The sequence below is a fragment of the Zootoca vivipara genome, chromosome 6 (assembly GCF_963506605.1).
Source record: "Zootoca vivipara chromosome 6, rZooViv1.1, whole genome shotgun sequence".
Classification (NCBI taxonomy): domain Eukaryota; kingdom Metazoa; phylum Chordata; class Lepidosauria; order Squamata; family Lacertidae; genus Zootoca; species Zootoca vivipara.
Genome location: NC_083281.1, coordinates 37662672 through 37680451, shown reverse-complemented (window position 1 = coordinate 37680451; position 17780 = coordinate 37662672). Strand labels below are relative to the sequence as shown.

The window sequence follows — 17780 nt, the reverse complement described above, 5'->3', positions numbered from 1 at the left end:
GAGGGGGGGGCAACACATAAGGGGCAGGAGAGAGTTAGTATGCATAACCCAACATAGTATATTATGGGTGGGAAAACTGTTTGCTACCCAACTTCCATCAGTCCTAGCAAGCAAATCTAGTGGTCAGGGATGGTGTAGGAGATGTAATCCAGCAACAAGTGAAGGGCTGCAAGTTTGCCAGACTCATGTATACTGTAACTTGGAAGATGCAGCAGTTGCTTCATCATCCGGCCTCTTTAGAACCCAGTTTGGGGAAAATGACACTTCTGCTTCTTCTAAAGTGAGTATCTCTACTGAACTGCAGGTCTTGTGTTTACACCTATTGCTAGATTACTATTCCCATAATTCCTCATTAGCCATAAAGGTTTTTTTTTGCGGGGGGAAGGGAGTTTTGAAACCACCAACACGGGGAGCAGTACCTCTTCTATTGCCTTCAAGAGGAATGTTGCTTCATGCTAGGAGTGAGGATGCAATCTTCCTCTACAAAAGAAAGCAGTGCTGCTGCTGCTGCTCACTACATCATCTTAGTTAAAACATTTTTATTGGAATGTGTTGGTTTTTTGTGTGCTATTGCTTATAACACAGTACAAAGCCAAAGAGCTTGAATCACCATTTCTTAACATCCTGCCATTCACACTGCCCCAATAATACAGTATTGTTGCAAGTATAAGTCACCTGTTTCTCTTGTGTACCACAGACCTACTGCCTGCTTTCAGACTTGCAGTCTGGTGAGAGAAACATAAGCTAGTGCAACACCCCATCCCACCCCCATTTTATCTCTTGTTCTAACAAGAGGTATTAAATATCCCGTCCCTGAGATCTGCAAAAGGTTATCAACTGCAATATTGCATCCTTAGTTTCACACAGCCTTGCACAACATGCTCCACAAGCAAATGTGTTCATTTTGATGGCTGCCTGTCCTAATAAAATCACTAAAGGAAGAAGAAGACAAAGTGATCCTCCCCTCCTGCTGTAGTCAAGACATTTGGGGGGAAGGAAAAGGTTGGCACAGATCCCAGAAAAGGGGGCTGATAAAGCATTGTAACCCACATCAATTTTGCCATCTCAAAACAAATACGAATGACTTTTCACATAGCTGAAAGGAGTGTTATATTTCAATGCCTCTGCAGGGCAAAGCTGATGGCTGTATTGAATAAAGGTACAGAAGACCTACTGAGAGAGTTCAATTAATTGGTGTTAATCCTTATATCAAGCTAGCCCCCTACCTAGCAGATTAGTGAGAAGTCTCTCCCCTCCAGCCAAGCGCTATAAAGGAACACACCAAACACTGCCAGGAAAGTCATCTCCAGCAACACAGAAAGGCAGGCTCAGCCTGTGGGTCGTCATCAGCTTCACTGTAAGAATGGCAAGATGTTCTTGTAGAACCATTCTTCAGAAAAATGGAGGTGATCTCCTTCTGCACCCAGGAACACCAGCTTCCCTGCTTGGTCCATTTCCTTCAAACCCAATCGATCCTGAAAGAAGGAACACAGAGTAACAAACAGATGGACCACAGCTAGAAATCACCATGCAAAATGTAGGCAGCAGGGCATGTAGAGAAGGTGGCTTGGGATCTACTGGTTGAAAGAGTGTTGGCTTCCAACTACAGTATATGTCTTTTAACTTGTTAGCAGATCTTAGACTGCTAGTAAAAAAGTAGGCCCAACACTCCTGCCCACCTTGAGGTTTTTTCTTACAATCAATGGGTATATATATTTTATTAAATAAATCAATATTAAGATCCTAAAGCTGCAATCATAAGCACTGGAGTTTCTGAGAAAACCAGCAAATGTTTTCACAGCTGCATATATAGAACAATCCTAAACTGGCTTACATCCAGTTTAACTATCAAGGCTTCCTCTGAGCAGAACCTGGGCCAATCTAGTTTGAGGGCACTACTGGAAAAATGCTAAAATCTGCCATTAGAACTAAGCTGCAGTCTAGGGGGGAATTCCATCAAGTTAACTAGCGTGAATTTAACTTAATGAAGCAGGGAGTGTAAAGGGAAGTAGCAGTGACAAGAAAAGGGTATAAAGAACCAGGCTGTTAATTTTTATCCTCTAACTCCAAATGATTCAGGGTAGTATCTGTCCACTTTGCCAGATGTTTTGTGGCTCACAGCCAGTGTATCAACTGCACTGATGCAAAAGTGTAGGGATGATGCTCTTCAAATATTTCTGCAATTTATACTATCTTAAGTTACATCCACTGATTTCAATGGGTCTACTATTCTGAGTACAACATTGTTGGACCTCACCCAATGTGTTGTCCCCATTAGCCGGGGCTGCCTTTTTAATTAATTCACAAAGGCTTTCAGTCACTTAAAAGGTTGCAGTACTAATCCAACCAAATTCCTTTAACTTGCCCCTGAGAGGAGGCAGTAACAGTTCTTAAGTACTGTATGCATTCCTAAAAGCTGTTGAAGTCTAAAAAAGAGAAGAAGACAGACATTTGCCTGTTGTTTTTGGAAGCGTGCACCCTGTTCTCGTAAAAGCTCGGAAGGAACGTGCTTCCAGTGGTCAGCACATCTTCAGGTTTGGAAGATTATCTCTGCTCAGTCACACCAGCTTAGACTCATTTATCATTTTCCTGTCAACTGTCTCAGTTTCAAATTCTGCAAATCAGTGTTTGTAAAACAGTATTTATGCAGCTCTTTAAGCAGACAACTTTAGAGTGGAATTTACTTGCATGCAACTATGCACATCTGCAGCACCGGGAACCCGGAAGAGGGGAGCACCCTAGAGTGTGCTCTTGGCTCCCCATAGCCCAAAGAGGAAGGTCGTCTTGTGAACCACAAGCACTCCCCACTTATACACAATTCACTAATGCATGGGACCCCCAGAACATAATCCCCCATGTTGGTGTCAAATTCTTGATAGGAATAATATCAATATTTGGGATAGTTACCTCTGTGTACAGTGAGGTCTCTTGCAAGGGAATGGTCTCTTTGGCCTGACCGCTCCGGTAGTAACCAAACCACTGGGGGAAAAGGAGAGCAACAAAATGAGTCACTCACTGTTGCAATGGCCAGTTCATACCTACATGCACCAGGCCTGTCCCTGGAAAGACCTTTTAGGTTAGCCACTGGTTTGGAGTACAACTCCCATCTTGATGGCAGTTGCAGTCATGGACAGCTGAAGAGCACCTGGTTGGCAAAGGTTGGTCTACAGCAGGCATCCACAAACTGCGGCCCTCCAGATGTTTTGGCCTACAACTCCCATGATCCCTCACTAACAGGACCAGTGGTCAGGGAAGATGGGAAGATGTTGTCCCAAACATCTGGAGGGCCGAAGTTTGGGGATGCCTGGTCTACAGCAGTGATGGCCAAACTTGGCCCTCCAGCTGTTTTGGGACTACAATTCCCATCATTCCTGACCACTGGTCCTGTTAGCTATGGATGATGGGAGTTGTAGTCCCAAAACAGCTGGAGGGCCAAGTTTGGCCATCACTGGTCTACAGCAAGAGAGAGCAGTTTTCTGGGATCTGAGGCAGAGAGAGGTTTTCATCTCAGCCCTGCTTCCTGCGAAATGCTTTTCAGCTAAAAATGCCAGGGACTTAACTGGAGACCTTCTGCATGTAGAGTATGCACAGCGCCACTGAGCTATGGCTCCCTCCCACACTGGTGAATCAACACATTCGTAAGACAACTTGCCAAATTCCCCTGGACAATTAAAAAAACAACTAGTTAACTTTGCAATAGAGCTTCCAACAAAAAGTAAAGTGCATGCATTGACCTATCTCAGGATGCTATAGTAAGTTCTGCAGTGCATCATGAAGGAAGCACAAAGTCAGCAGGGATACCTTCCAGAGCCTTTAATATTCCTGAGTATTTGCCTACTCCTTGGCTGGAGTGGGCAAGAGAGGGAATGGCAGCATACTGCTTTAAGGAACCTGCAATATTCCACCTGGGAGCACACATGCATACACATCACCCCCCAAAAGGAACGTCATCACAGCATCAGCACCCACAGTTCCCCCTTCTCATCTCAGCCCTATTTGCTTGCCCAGCAACCAACGCCCCTCACACGAAGGAAAGGGAGACTGCCACACTAGAGTCATAGAATTGTAGAGTTGAAAGGGACCCCCGGGGTCACCTAGCCCCTGCAACAGCCATGGAGATGGCCTTACACCATATATGCCTACTTGACCACTTGGATCTGCAGAACTGGGACCGTTGCACCTGCCACACAATATTCATTCCACATTTGTAAGAAATTGATTGCTTTGTGTGGCAACTCCCACACTTCGGAACTCCCTGCCTGTTGATATCAAGTAGGCATACATACTGTACTCTTTATGGTGCAAAGCCTATTCAGGCATGTTTTTAGCTCATCATTGATTTTAGACTAGATGGTGGTTCCAGTGGAGGTCACAGTCCATCACAAACATTCAAACAATTAGGTCAGCCACAGCCCTTCGGCATCCATCAGCTCAATGCAAAATCTTACACTGGTTATGTTCTTTAGGCAGAAATACAGATTATCTGCAACCAGCTCACCTGATACATATTTAACCTTACTTAGTTCAAACAAACTTGCGCATTTGAAGGGCAAGGTTAAGCTGCACTGTTGGCGCACACACAGTCTGTTTAACCAACCATGGCAATTCTTAGCTTGAGCAATTTAAAAGGGTTAGTTTCTGTTAATGATGTGCCAGTTATATACTGCATTGTTGCTGTTCCAATTCACAACTAAAGTGTGTCAGCTGAATATTATTTTATTTTATTACCGGGCTTGCTTTTATAAAATATATTATTGATGTTTGCAACATATTAAATGGCTTTTATGATAACACATAACCTGCCCTGGGACTACTGGGAAAGATTGGTTCAATCAATGAATGAATAAGCCTAACAGCTATTGAGGAGGAGGTAGCTGCTGGTGCATGCAAAATCACTATCCCCCTTCCCCACCACCAAAAAGGAGACCATGGGGCTTCCCAAGAGGTGATTCAGTTTCCAGGAACAAGATGCAAAGGGGGATGCAATCACCTATTTCCTCCCTCCCTTCCTTCTGTTAGTTATATCTGGTTTGCAAAATCAGCCCCTTTCCATTTAAATGGATTCAACATGAAATGAATTGAATTTATTACGGTCCCAAGCCAGACTCACATACCGTACTAAACAAATCAGAAACACAATAAAATTAAGTTTAAGTTAACAATCAATATGACGATAAACAATTCAGTTATGACAGCAGTTAAAATATGGTTTAGGTCTTAATCTCTACAGTATTATCTATAATTTACTTCTAAGACCTATTCTACATGTGTTTTTCACACACATATGAGCGTACAGAGAGAGAGAGAGAGAGAGAGAGAGAGAGAGAGAGAGAGAGCTACCCACCTCAGATGCAGGAGGGTCCACCATGGTATCATTGAGGAACTTCACCATCACAAATTTTTTCAAAGACATCAGATTTTTCTTATAGGTACTGTTGTTGCTCTGGAAAGAAGATGGGGGCACAGAGGGAGGGAGAGACAGAGAGAAAAGAAGAAGATTTAAGAGAATCCCAAGCTACCTTGGAATCTTGACCCAGGGCTTTACTGATGGCATTGCAGAAAATTTCATGCAAATCCTGAGCCAAGTGCACCCCAATGGTTTAGTCCTGCTGGCCCCATGACCCAGAAAGCTGTCTGTGGACAAACGCCACTCCCTCGGCCTGAAAGTGAGATGAGCGCCGCACCTTTGATTGGACTTAACTGTCCGGGGGTCCTTTACTTTTTATATTATTATACAAACGTATTGTTTGGGTACTAATTGACTACATGTTTAATAACTCACCCTTCAAGACAAGGCTTATAGTACGTAACAAAACAAGTTAAACGTCAACAGCAACTCTTCCTCCAAGGAAGCATAAGCATGTAGCTCCCAGGCATTCTTCTATCTGGTCTCTGACCAGATGCAGACCTTACAAGACTCAGCAAAGCTGCTCCATTGTGTGCCTATGGACCACGCCCTGCTTATCTGCTTAATTTTTGCATGTTTTATTCTACTTTTGCTAGCTTGTTTTTTCTTTCTTGAGCCCTTCCAGACCTTCACAATTTCACAATAAATTTCCTGCCGTTTACAGGGGATGTTTTGGATTTGATGAGAGGGGTGGATGAGCAGCCCCATGTCCACAGACCGGCCAGGCCCAAACCTATCAAACTTACTCGCTCTTGATTGATGTCAGCCAGGAAAAGACTGTGCTTCCGGTATTCATCTTCATTCAGTGGGTCGTGCCAGTACTGGGCTTGGACCAGGCTGTAGTGGAGGGAGAACCGAGAGTTCAAAACACAAGCCAGAGCAAGACCTTGAGCCCCAACCCCCATGCACATACCCCCACCCCACAGCATTCGACTTCCGCCAAAGTGGACTCACCGGTTCTGGACCACTGCAGTATAGGCCCCTAGGTCTAACATCCTTCGGATCCAGTCACAGAGGTGAGAACTCTCCCCGGGACAACGCGGAAAGCCATACACGCCTGTGGCAGCAAAATACCAATTTGCAGGCATTCAGGATCTGAACATGACACCAGCCATTAAGATTAATGGCCCTTAGTCATGCTTATTACTTTAATAATAATAGTTGTTGTTGTTGTTGTTGTTTTATTATTATTATTTCTACCCCACTCATCTGTCAGGGTTTCCCCAGCCACTCTGGGCAGCTTCCTTCCGGCACATGCAAAAACATAATAAAATGTCAAACATTTAAAACTTCCCGATACAGGGCTGCCTTCAGATGTCTCCTAAAAGTTGTGTAGTTCTTTATCTCCTTGACATCTGATGGGAGGGTCCTCTGCCTGGTTCCCTGTAACTTTGCCTCTCTCAGCGAGGGAAACAGCAGAAGACCCTTGGAGGTGGGTGATGGGGTGGAGACGCTGCTTCAGGTATACTGGGCCGAGGTCTTTCAAGGTCAGCACCAACACTTTGAATTGTGCTTGGAAACGTACTGGGAGCCAGTGAAGATCCTTTAGGATTAGTGTTCTATGGTCCCAGCGGCCACTCCCAGTCACCAGTCTAGCTGCCACATTCTGGATTAGTTGTAGTTCCCAAGTCACCTTCAAAGGTAGCCCCACATGGAGCACATTGCAGTAGTCCAAGCGGGAGATAACCAGAGCATGCACCACTCTGGAGAGACAGTCTGTGGGCAGGTAGGGTCTCAGCCTGCGTACCAGATGGAGCTGATAGACAGCTGCCCTGGACACAGAATTAACCTGTGCCTGCATGAACAGTCCAAAATGGCTCCTAGGCTGTGCTGCTGTTCCTTCAGAGGCACAATTACCCCATTCAGGACCAAGGAGTCCCCCACACTCGCCCAGCCCATCCCCCAAAAACAGTATTATGTCTTGTCAGGATTCAACCTCAATCTGTTAGTTGCCATCCATCCTCCAGCTGCCTCGAGACACTCACATCAGAATCAGAACCAGAAACCACTTTCCCTTCTGTCCCTAGCCTGCCGGAGATCATTGACCAGCGCAATCAAGGCAGTTTCAGTCCCATGATGGGGACTGAATCCTGATTGGAAGGGATCCATATGGTCCGCATCCTCCAGGCAAAACATCCTCTGTTGCTATGACATAACTTCCCCCACCTAAATCTGCATTCTCACCATCTAGAAAACAAGAGATCACTCAGATGGGCTTACCTTGGTGCTGACCTCCTACAGAAATCAGATTGAACATAGGGGGAGAGGGACATCTCTGCACCACCGCCCTCCTGGAAAGGGGGGACGGGGACAAAAACAGATTAAGCAGAAACATCCAAGGCAGAAGCCACATTGTCCAGACAGTTCTTATATGCCAGGGCAGAACGTAGAACTGGCAGGATTATATTGACTTTGATTTCATATTGATTTTGTAATGTAATTTATATACATTAGATTTTATTATACTTCTTATTGGAATTCAGGTCGGGGGGGTGGGGTGACCTGTCGGATGTTCCCATCATCCCCAGCCAGCATGGCCAATGGTCAGGGGTGGTGGGAGGGGACACTTGATGTCATCTGAAGGCCTGCAGTTCCCCATCTTTAAGGTAGTCAGTATTGAGCTGGAGGGGCCAAGGGCCTGGTTCTGTAAAAGGCAGTCTCCTATGTCACAGATAGGTCGTTCCATATCTAGTGACTCAACTTTTTTACCTCATCTTATCCAATTTTCTCAATATTTTGTACACTTGTTGAATGATCAAAGCTAAGCTTAAATCTAAAATTTCAATTTTTTTTAATCTCATCCCGTTTGAGAGTTATGAAGGTTTGAAATTTTAAAAAATTGACAATTTTTGCCTTGCCGGACTGCACAAAAACTTTAAAAGCTCAGTCCAGAATTGACTTACATCAAAACTAACAACACCTATCTCTTCAGAACTTTGTGGGCTTTAATATGATATGTCACATGGGGGACTTAAATTTAAAATTTAAAGTAAGTTACAAAATTGAACATTTTAAAAAGTGATTAAAAAATAAAATGATTTAAAAATTCCCCCCAAAATTGTATTACTTATTTAACATTTATAAGAGGCTTCTGCATGCAACACACGTGCTTTACCACTGCATTCTACCAAAAGTTGCCCACTTTCACCCAAAGCTCCTCCCTCATTCTGTAACTCTTGAGACACTTACAGGAACTGCCCTCCCTGTGAGAAGCCCATGGCGTTGTAGCCGCCTTGAAGCTTCGGGTCCTTTGCGAGTTCGTCACACACGAGTTTCACCTGGTCATTCACGTTCATGAAGAAGCTGTTCTCCATGTCCTGAAGAAAACGGAGAACTTGAAGAACAGGAGACAGCCAATGACCCACACGTGCCAAAGTGTCACACACTGAGCAGGAGGAAGGCACGTCCCCACGGGGAGACGGCAGCTCCCTTCCCCAGACAATCAGCCCTCCTCCCTTCTGTTAAAAAACTAAGTCGCTAGCCCAGGGATAGGGAACCTGTGGCCCTCCAGATGTTTGCTCATTTAGGAGCATTTATGAAGCTTAAAGGTAAAGGTAAAGGGACCCCTGACCATTAGGTCCAGTTGTGACAGACTCTGGGGTTGCGGCGCTCATCTCGCGTTATTGGCCGAAAGAGTACAGCTTCCAGGTCATGTGGCCAGCATGACAAAGCTGCTTCTGGCAAACCAGAGCAGCACACGGAAACACCGTTTACCTTCCCGCCAGAGCGGTACCTATTTATCTACTTGCACTTTGACGTGCTTTTGAACTGCTAGGTTGGCAGGAGCTGGGACCGAGCAACGGGAGCTCACCCCATCCGAGGGATTTGAACTGCCAACCTTCTGATCAGCAAGCCCTAGGCTCTGTGGTTTAACCCACAGTGCCACCTGCGTCCCTGGTATTTATGAAGCTTACAGTATATTAAAAATGCAATGATACAGCAGTCACAAGAGTGAGACAAGTTTGTATATAGATTTCCCTCACTAATAGTCCAATGTTTCAAAAAGTGTCACTCTGCAGCTGAATCTCCTGGTCTCGAAGGAGCCAGATGTTTCCTTCCCAGGCCTAGCCTTCCTCAATGGGCAGAGAATCACCTTGAATTTGGCCCAGGAACAAATCAGTCATCAATGCAGATCTATGAGCTGAGGGTGTAATATGCTGGCAGGATCAGCAAACATTTTGCAGTGTTCTGCATTAACTGTTATTTCTGGACCAAACGCAAGAGGGAGAGAGGGAGAGAGAGAGAAAGAGAGAGAGAGGGAGAGAGAGAAAGAGAGAGAGAGATGTAATGGAGAAGTAAAGAGGGAAAGATGAGGTTGCTGTGTCTCTCCATTGTCTCTGCTGGACAGCAACTCCATCAGGCTTCTCCTTCAAGTGCCTAGCAACAGCCGTTCCATCAGGATACAAGAGGGAGAGGGAGAAGGGGTGAGAGGGACTACGGGGTTCTATGTCTATGGCGAAAACTTTAGCCGAGGTAACCCAAAATACATGCCTAGCTGCTTCCATGGGAAATAGCTTTGTCCAAGGGCTTGTGTGATTGTGTCTGGCCCCACTCACTACTGGGATGCAGCCCCCGACAGCTCTCCACTGGGGAAAGGCAGCCCCCAATGCTTGGAAAAGTAATGCCAGGATAGAATTCGATTCAGCACCCAAGTTTTGAGCTCTGCGTAGCAAAACCAAAGCCACAAGCTTGTGGGAGAGCTGGGTGGCTCAGCATCAGGACCAAATCCATTTAGATATCAGAGCTTAGGCATAGATGAGGCTTAGAAGAGGCCTAGCCAGACGCCATCATGGCTTCAAGGAGCTCATAAGCAGATCTGAGTCCAAATCCAATTACAATCCACAGCTTCAGGGTTACTTCATGGGAATCTGCCCTTCTTAATCCCTTACTTGCTCACACCTGTTTTAAAGGTGTCCATGATGATGCCTTTAGGTTCTCCCCAGCCCTACTCAGACATGCACACCCAGTGTGATTGACAAGTCCATTGGGTCTGGGGGGAGGGGGGATGAGAATCTTGCTCATCAACAGGCAGGTCTCCTAGCCTTTCTCATGAACCAGCAAAGGTATGAGTGGGAAGGATTCAACTGCCCCAGAAGGGTCCTCCATTTATTCCCACTGGATTAATGAGATTACTGCTCCTCACCATACCATCATTTCATCCTCCTTCAGGCAAAAGAGATGCTGCTTTGTTCAAAAAGTATTTCCCTACAAACCCCCCCCCCCAAGGCTAGTCTTGGCATCAAGACTGGTTTCCCCAATGCACAGATCCTTGTATAAAGCAGCACGGCAAAGACATGCAGCGCAGTCCACAATGTTCTGCACACTGTCCTTTAGAATTGAAGAGTTGGAAGGGACCCTGAGGGTCATCTAATCCAACCCCCTGCCATGCAAAAAATACGCAGTTGCCCCTTAAGGAGATCGAACCTACAACCTTGGCATGATCAGCCCCACACTCTAACCAACTGAGCTCTCCAGGCTGATAGCTGGGGCTCCAGTTAACAAAGTATGAAGAGCACCATTTTAAACACCGTGCCTACTTGAGAAAATTCACCATAAAAATGACACCACCTCAATTAAGTTGCTGCCAATCTTCAAAGACAGAACGTAAATTCCTGGGATTTTCTTCTCCACGATTTTTTTTATGTAACCCATGCTCTCAGGATTGCAGCAGCTGTCACCTGGGATTGAAGAAAAAAAGCAGACGAGGGGAAAGATTTGGGATCAGAAATTCAGCAACGGGACTGTTACAGTAGCATTCTTTTTTAGTCTCGCAAAATATATTTGCAAATTATAACAAACCTAGACCCAGCTCATGTGTTACTGGGCCCCCCAGGGGGCTATAGGGAAGCCCCATAGCCGGCTCCCACCTTAACACAAGTATCAGGGTGGTTAACTATTAAGGCAGAATTTTTAGTTGCTCAATTATTTTTCCTGAAAAGTTAATGGATTACATTAAAAGAAAATCCTGCATTTTACAAAAACTGCCACATAAACATCTTCTTGAGATACTGAAGGTCAAGGCACGTAATAAGCAGATAAACAAAAACACATATGTTTCTCGGTTCCACACAAACAACACAATTATCATTCCTGACCATCCTGGGCAAGGCATGTTGTTTCTTGTGCGAGGGCTGCTGAACGTCATCCTGGACTACACCTGGGAAGATAACAGTGATGACAAAGTGAATTTATACAAACGGCATTCATCTTCTCTCGCCAGTGAGTCAGGAGACTGACATCTCCCACGTGGACAAAGGCAAAAGGAATATATAATATTTATAATACTCCCGTTTGTGGAATGCTCTCCCCAGGGAGGTTCGCCTGGCACCTTCATTATATATATTTTAGGTGCCAGGCGAAAATGTTCCCCTTTGGCTGATTAACATTCTGCAGCCTTTTGAATGTGTCTGTGGGAAGTGGGCGGGTTATTGTTTTAGCTGTTTTAATCATGTACTTGTTTTATCCTGTATTTTATTCTGCGAACCTCCCTAAGATCTTATGATGATGGGTGGCATATACATCTAATAAATAATACTAAAATATAGCAATGGATTTCCGATTTCCTGACCAAACTTCAGCCATTTTGAGCCAGATATATACAACAGGCACTTACTTGAACAGCTGTAACCCAAAGCCCCACCCAAAGAAAGGGGTGGGGGAGAAGAGACAAGAGTATGGTTTTAGACACACATAGGAATACAGTACTGCACTTCAAAATAAATGCATGTCGAATGTGGCTTTGGACACGGCCCAGAGTTTCCTGTACCCTTGTTAACTGTATGCTCATGACATCAATTTAGATTGTTTGCCATTGAACATTAGTCCCAGCAGAGACAGGATATCAGGATTTTTTTTTATTATCCAAGCACAGGACTGAGACTTCACAGGAGGCAGGGAACTGAGGACATGTTATCTGGCAGATCAATGGTATTGTGAGAATTTTATATGAAGGGAGAGGGTGAATCTATTACTAGGAGGGTAGCCCTAAGAAAGAAAGAAAGAAAGAAAGAAAGAAAGAAAGAAAGAAAGAAAGAAAGAAAGAAAGAAAGAAAGAAAGAAAGAGAAAAGAAAGAACAAGTTTGATAATCAAGATAAAAGCCCAGATAATATCAGAAAATGAGGTCTGGATGGATGCAAAATTTCATACTATATCTAACATTTCATGTTATTCCAGTTATATTTCACAATAGGTCTACAACCGCATATACAACATACAGTTGAAGCACATTTATTCTCCAAAGAATCATGGGAACTGTAGTTGAAGGGTGCTGGAAATTATAGCTCTGTGAGGGCTAAACTACAGATCCCAGGGTTCTTTGAGGGGGAACCATGTGCTTTAAATGTATTGTCTATATGTAGCCTTAGACCATATAAAGAAATCTGGCCTGATCTCACCAACGTGGGACTCCAAAAGAGCGTCAGGGGAAGAGACAAGATCAGCAGGAAACTGGAGGAGGATCTTGGGCGGGGAAGCTGTACATATCATCTTCCCCTAAGAAAAAAAATATTAATCGCCCAAGCAGCTCTGCCATCAGTTTCCTAGTCATCAGCCCCTCCCTCATTTGTGCTCCATCCCATGGATAAAAGCAACAGATCGTGAACCCTTGGGAGTAAAAGTCCGAAAAAGAATCAAAAGTGCAACAGGGAAGTGCACATCCAAATTTCAAACCTCACTCTCAGTAGTGAGTGTGCTTAACATCTTACATGGTTATTTGGAGTGAGTAAGAACCCTAAGACAAGAAGTCTGGAGCCTTGGACTTTTATAAAGCTGAATGATCACACAAATGCAGCCATGCTCTAAACCAGTCTTTAATTGAGGCTGAAATCACTGTGAAGATTCATGGAAGTCTGGAGCCTGTGGCTTTCAGGAGATACAAATATTCTCTTTTATACTGTGGCTGGAGGGGTGGTCCTGGCCTTGAGCCAGTTCCTCTAACTCTTTACCCCTGGAAAAGAAATATTATCACAGGGCAAAGAGGACAAAACTGTGGCTCCTCCAGATGTTGCTGACACCAGTGCCCATCAGCAAGGACAGTGTCAAGAAAGATGAAAGTCCACAAATATCAGGAGGTGCACAAGGTCCCCCGCCCCTGTCCTAGAGTCAGCAACTATCAAGGAGGCTGGGTAAAAAAAGGGCGACCCTCTACCCCCACCCAAAGTGGACTAACAAGTAAGCCTCCTAATGTAGCCCCTCATCCCCTCTAAACACCCCTTTTGCAATTGGTCCTCTTTCAAGGTTGGAGTTGCTAAATGGTCAAGGGTCCCTTTACCTTTACCTTTTACTCCAAGACGTCTTGTCATTTCAGGATGCCTTTCCATTTGCAATTTCTCAGCAACTGCTTTAGGGCAGGGCAAGGGTTAGGGAAGAGAATCAAACTGGTCTTAAGGAACAGCATTAATGCTAACTGCCCTTTCTCACTGTCTTATTCAACTGTAAATGCATGTAACACTTGCAATGTTATTGTCTGGAACTGGATGCTATGTTTTGTACGGCATTCTTCCAATTTTGTAAATTCTGGTTTTTTAAAAGTTTCATTTTCACTTCTGTTTAGTTTCAGTTATTTAATGATGTTGGTCAGCATATTTCTTTGAGAAACAGTGTCCCATGATCCCAGTTACAGAGGCAGGAAGCCCTTTTCATCTCAAGGGCCAAATGAGGAACGGCTTAGGGAGCTGGGTATGCTTAGCCTGGAGAAGAGAAGGTTAAGAGGTGATATGATAGCCATGTTCAAATATATAAAAGGATGTCATATAGAGGAGGGTGAAAGGTTGTTTTCTGCTGCTCCAGAGAAGCGGACACGGAGCAATGGATTCAAACTACAAGAAAGAAGATTCCACCTAAACATTAGGAAGAACTTCCTGACAGTAAGAGCTGTTCAACAGTGGAATTTACTGCCAAGAAGTGTGGTGGAGTCTCCTTCTTTGGAGGTCTTTAAGCAGAGGCTTGACAGCCATATGTCAAGAATGTTTTGATGGTGTTTCCTGCTTGGCAGGGAGTTGGATTGGATGGCACTTGTGGTCTCTTCCAACTCTATGATTCTATGATTCTATGATTCTATGCATGCCTCCAGGTGATGAGCAGGGCAAGAGGCAAAAGTGGGCACAGCAATGAATTTAATGTTTACCCTTTGTTCAGTAGGCTAGTTTCTACACACATCCCTCTCCATCCTCATCCAGGCAAGAAAGATGCCCTATCAAAGTTGAAGGACACATTCCAGCCAAGCAAAAACACTCAAGGAGGGTGCAAAGCAGGGCCAGCAAGGGAGGGATATGGGCTGGGGAGAGACCCAAGGGCCAGACAGAGAGCCCTGGAGGGTTTGGTTCTGGACCTTCAGTCCCCCACCTCTGCATTAACACAAATTATAATAGATTTACCTTGACTGAGATGAGCTTTGAATGCCCAGCTCTTTTCACACCACTCCAGTTATTCAACCATCCCTTTGTATAATCCAATTAAGTGATAAGATCATAAAGGGAAGGATGGCACTTTGAACAAGCTTCACCAGATTTCTTGCCACCTGTCTGTTTATGCATCAAACACTGCATTTAGACTAAAGCCAGCAGATAAAAAAGGTCACTGTTGGCAGGATAATGACACTGAGGTAGTTGTTAAATATTACTGCTATATTTATAAAAGCTGCTTTCATCTGCACTATTCATGCTTGCAGAAGCAAGCTTCTTTTGTGCACACGTGTGTCTTTTTATGGTATGCAATTGGCAGAAGGATGAGCTGTGTCAATCCACTTTTCAACTAAAGTAGTCTACACATCAATCACAGCAACCAAGGAAGAAACTGTGAACACCCAAGAAATGCTAGAAAGATTGTCACTACTGTCCGACAAGTCCTCTCTTAAGGAAAACCACTAGGAAGAAATGCATACATGCTTTGGTGAAATACTGGATCAGTTTCCTGCAAGTTGATAACCTAGTAAAACACACAGTAGGAAATGTGATTGGCCAGGCTACTGGGGAGTACAAGACTGGGGTCAGCAAAACATGGGCTACAATGGAAAACTGACCCTCTGGTTTAGATACCAGTCAGTGGTGTCCAAACTTTTTTCAAAGAGGGCCAGATTTGATGAAGTGAAGGGCCGTGAGAGCCAACCAAAGGGCCAACCAAAGTTGTTAACATTTTTTAAGGATTTAAGTTGTTGAGCTTCTTTTAGGGTTGAAGTTGTTAGGATTTACCCCAGGAAATGAACTGCCACAGGGCCGGATTAAACTGACCGGTGGGCCGGATTAGGCCCCCCAAATGGACTTTGGACATGCCTGCTCCAGACCCTTTAGGCTGCTTAATGACAAACAGGAGACAGTGACTTGGAAGGAGACTTGTTTTTTAGTGTCACAGTCACAGTGTAACTGGTGCTGCTTCTGTTCTCAAAGCACTACAAACTTATGATTTTCCAGATAAGGAACTAAAGCTACAGGACCATCAGGTAGTTACCACATTACTGTACCTTCCTTCTGAAACCGAAACAAGAAAGCCACAGAGTTTCACCCTAAAAGAAACCTTGCTGGGAAACTGAAGTGGTGACTTTGAAGAAGTCTGTTTGTAGCAGAACCCATACTTGAACCCATGTCCAACAGTTTAACAACTAATTAACACTTGCTTTGCTCCATCCTATACACCATTTTGTTTGTTTTTTGCTTCATAAAGTTAACTGACAGTGCAATCCTATGCAGATCTTCTCAGAAATAATTCCCAGCAAGTTAAATGGGGCTTATTCGCAGGTAAATGAATAGCCTCCTGCCAATTAGCAACCTGTAGACAGATACTAAACTACGAACAAGCCCCACTGCTGTTATAGTGTTTAAGGCTGTGATCCCCACTTACCGGTACCTATTAACAGATTAATACTCCTATTAATGGAGTAAGATCCATTGAATTAAATAGGCCTTACTACCAAGTAGACATGGCTAGGATTGTGCTACAATTCGTTTTGTTAAAGCACCTCATAGTACATGCTATACAGATGTTCCCAGTGCTTTACCACAACGAGGCTGGAACTCCGTGGGAAAGCGTTTACTCAGAACCAGGGTTCGAATTTGCACCCAGCCACAAAGCTGACTAGCCTAGTCTTAACAAAAAAAAAATCCTTCCAGCAGCACCTTAAAGACCAACTAAGTTTTTATTTTGGTATGAGCTTTCGTGTGTATGCACACTTCTTCAGATACACACACAGATACACACACAGATATACACACACAGATACACTTCTTCAGATACACAGATGCACACTTCTTCAGATAGCCTAGTCTTGTGTAAGACTCTCACAAAACTGCTGCGAAAGCAAAACAAAAAAACCCGGGATGAACATTTAAAACACCCACTCTCCCGAGTCAAAGCACCAGCCGAGACCCTGACTAGATCCCGCTCACTCACCCATGCCATGCCAGATGACCAGCGGCACCGGCCCCGCCGAGCTCCCGGGACTCAGCCAGCAAAATCCGCTCAGCAGCTGGAGCAGCAAAACTTTCTGCAGCCTGGCCGACGCCATCTTGCATCTGTCATATGACACAAATCCCCCCTCCCTTGCAGCCGAAGAAAATACAGTACAGTACAGTCCTGTATGCCATGTGCACAAAGAGGAAGTGGGCCTGGCCCAGCCTTCTCGCCTCTTCAGAAAGGAGGAGCTCTGGGAACGGGAGACTGGAGGACTTGTGTGGGAGGGGCATCCAATTAAATAACTAAACGAAAATCTCATTCTGTTTCATGCTTCAGCCAGTCTTCACAACTTATTTGTTGCATTTATACCACACCTTTTTCTCCAAGTTGCTGTACACAGTCCCCCCCCAGTCCTCCCCCCCTACCCTTTACAGTTGGCTAGACTGCTTTAGAATTACGGTGCTGGAGGAGACTCTGAGTCCCATGGACTGCAAGAAGATCAAACCTATTCATTCTGAAGGAAATCAGCCCTGAGTGCTCACTGGAAGGACAGATTCTGGAGGACTGTATTTTAAACTGGCAGACATGCCTGGCCATGATGCCTGTTTGCAATGAATAGAACAAGCTTTCCACTGCCAGATTTGCAGTGGAACTCTATAAATGCATACTTCAAAATAAGCCCCTTGATTTCAGACATACTTGCTGGTAAATTGATTGTTGCTGCTTTAAGAGGGGATTTTAAAAGAGCCCAGAGCTGTATGCCTTGCCCTACAGGGAATAATGTTGCACTGGCTTTAGCTGCTCAAACTCAAGAGGGTGGACACAAGGGTGGCACCTGATAGGACTGGTCAATTTTATTATTTAGGAGAGACCAGATAACTTTCCTTTTAAATGGGCCTTTGGTGCAAGATGACATCTTTCTGTCCCATCTGTTTTGAGAAATATATTATGCCCTACACTGTAGTCTACCTCTCACTTTCCTCAATA

At 44.5% G+C, this 17780-nt stretch overlaps 1 protein-coding gene across 1 annotated transcript; it reads right to left on the bottom strand.

Annotated features, from left to right (window-relative positions):
- Positions 1–519: 519 nt before the first annotated feature.
- On the bottom strand, positions 520–16951 carry PPT1 (palmitoyl-protein thioesterase 1). Its single transcript, XM_035117842.2, has 9 exons — positions 16791–16951; positions 10976–11085; positions 8597–8724; positions 7628–7698; positions 6362–6464; positions 6154–6244; positions 5345–5443; positions 2908–2979; positions 520–1475 (listed from the first exon to the last, which is right to left on the bottom strand). Exons 1-9 carry the CDS (start codon positions 16903–16905, stop codon positions 1353–1355), a joined length of 912 nt encoding a protein of 303 aa, XP_034973733.1. The 5' UTR covers positions 16906–16951; the 3' UTR covers positions 520–1352.
- Positions 16952–17780: the final 829 nt, after the last annotated feature.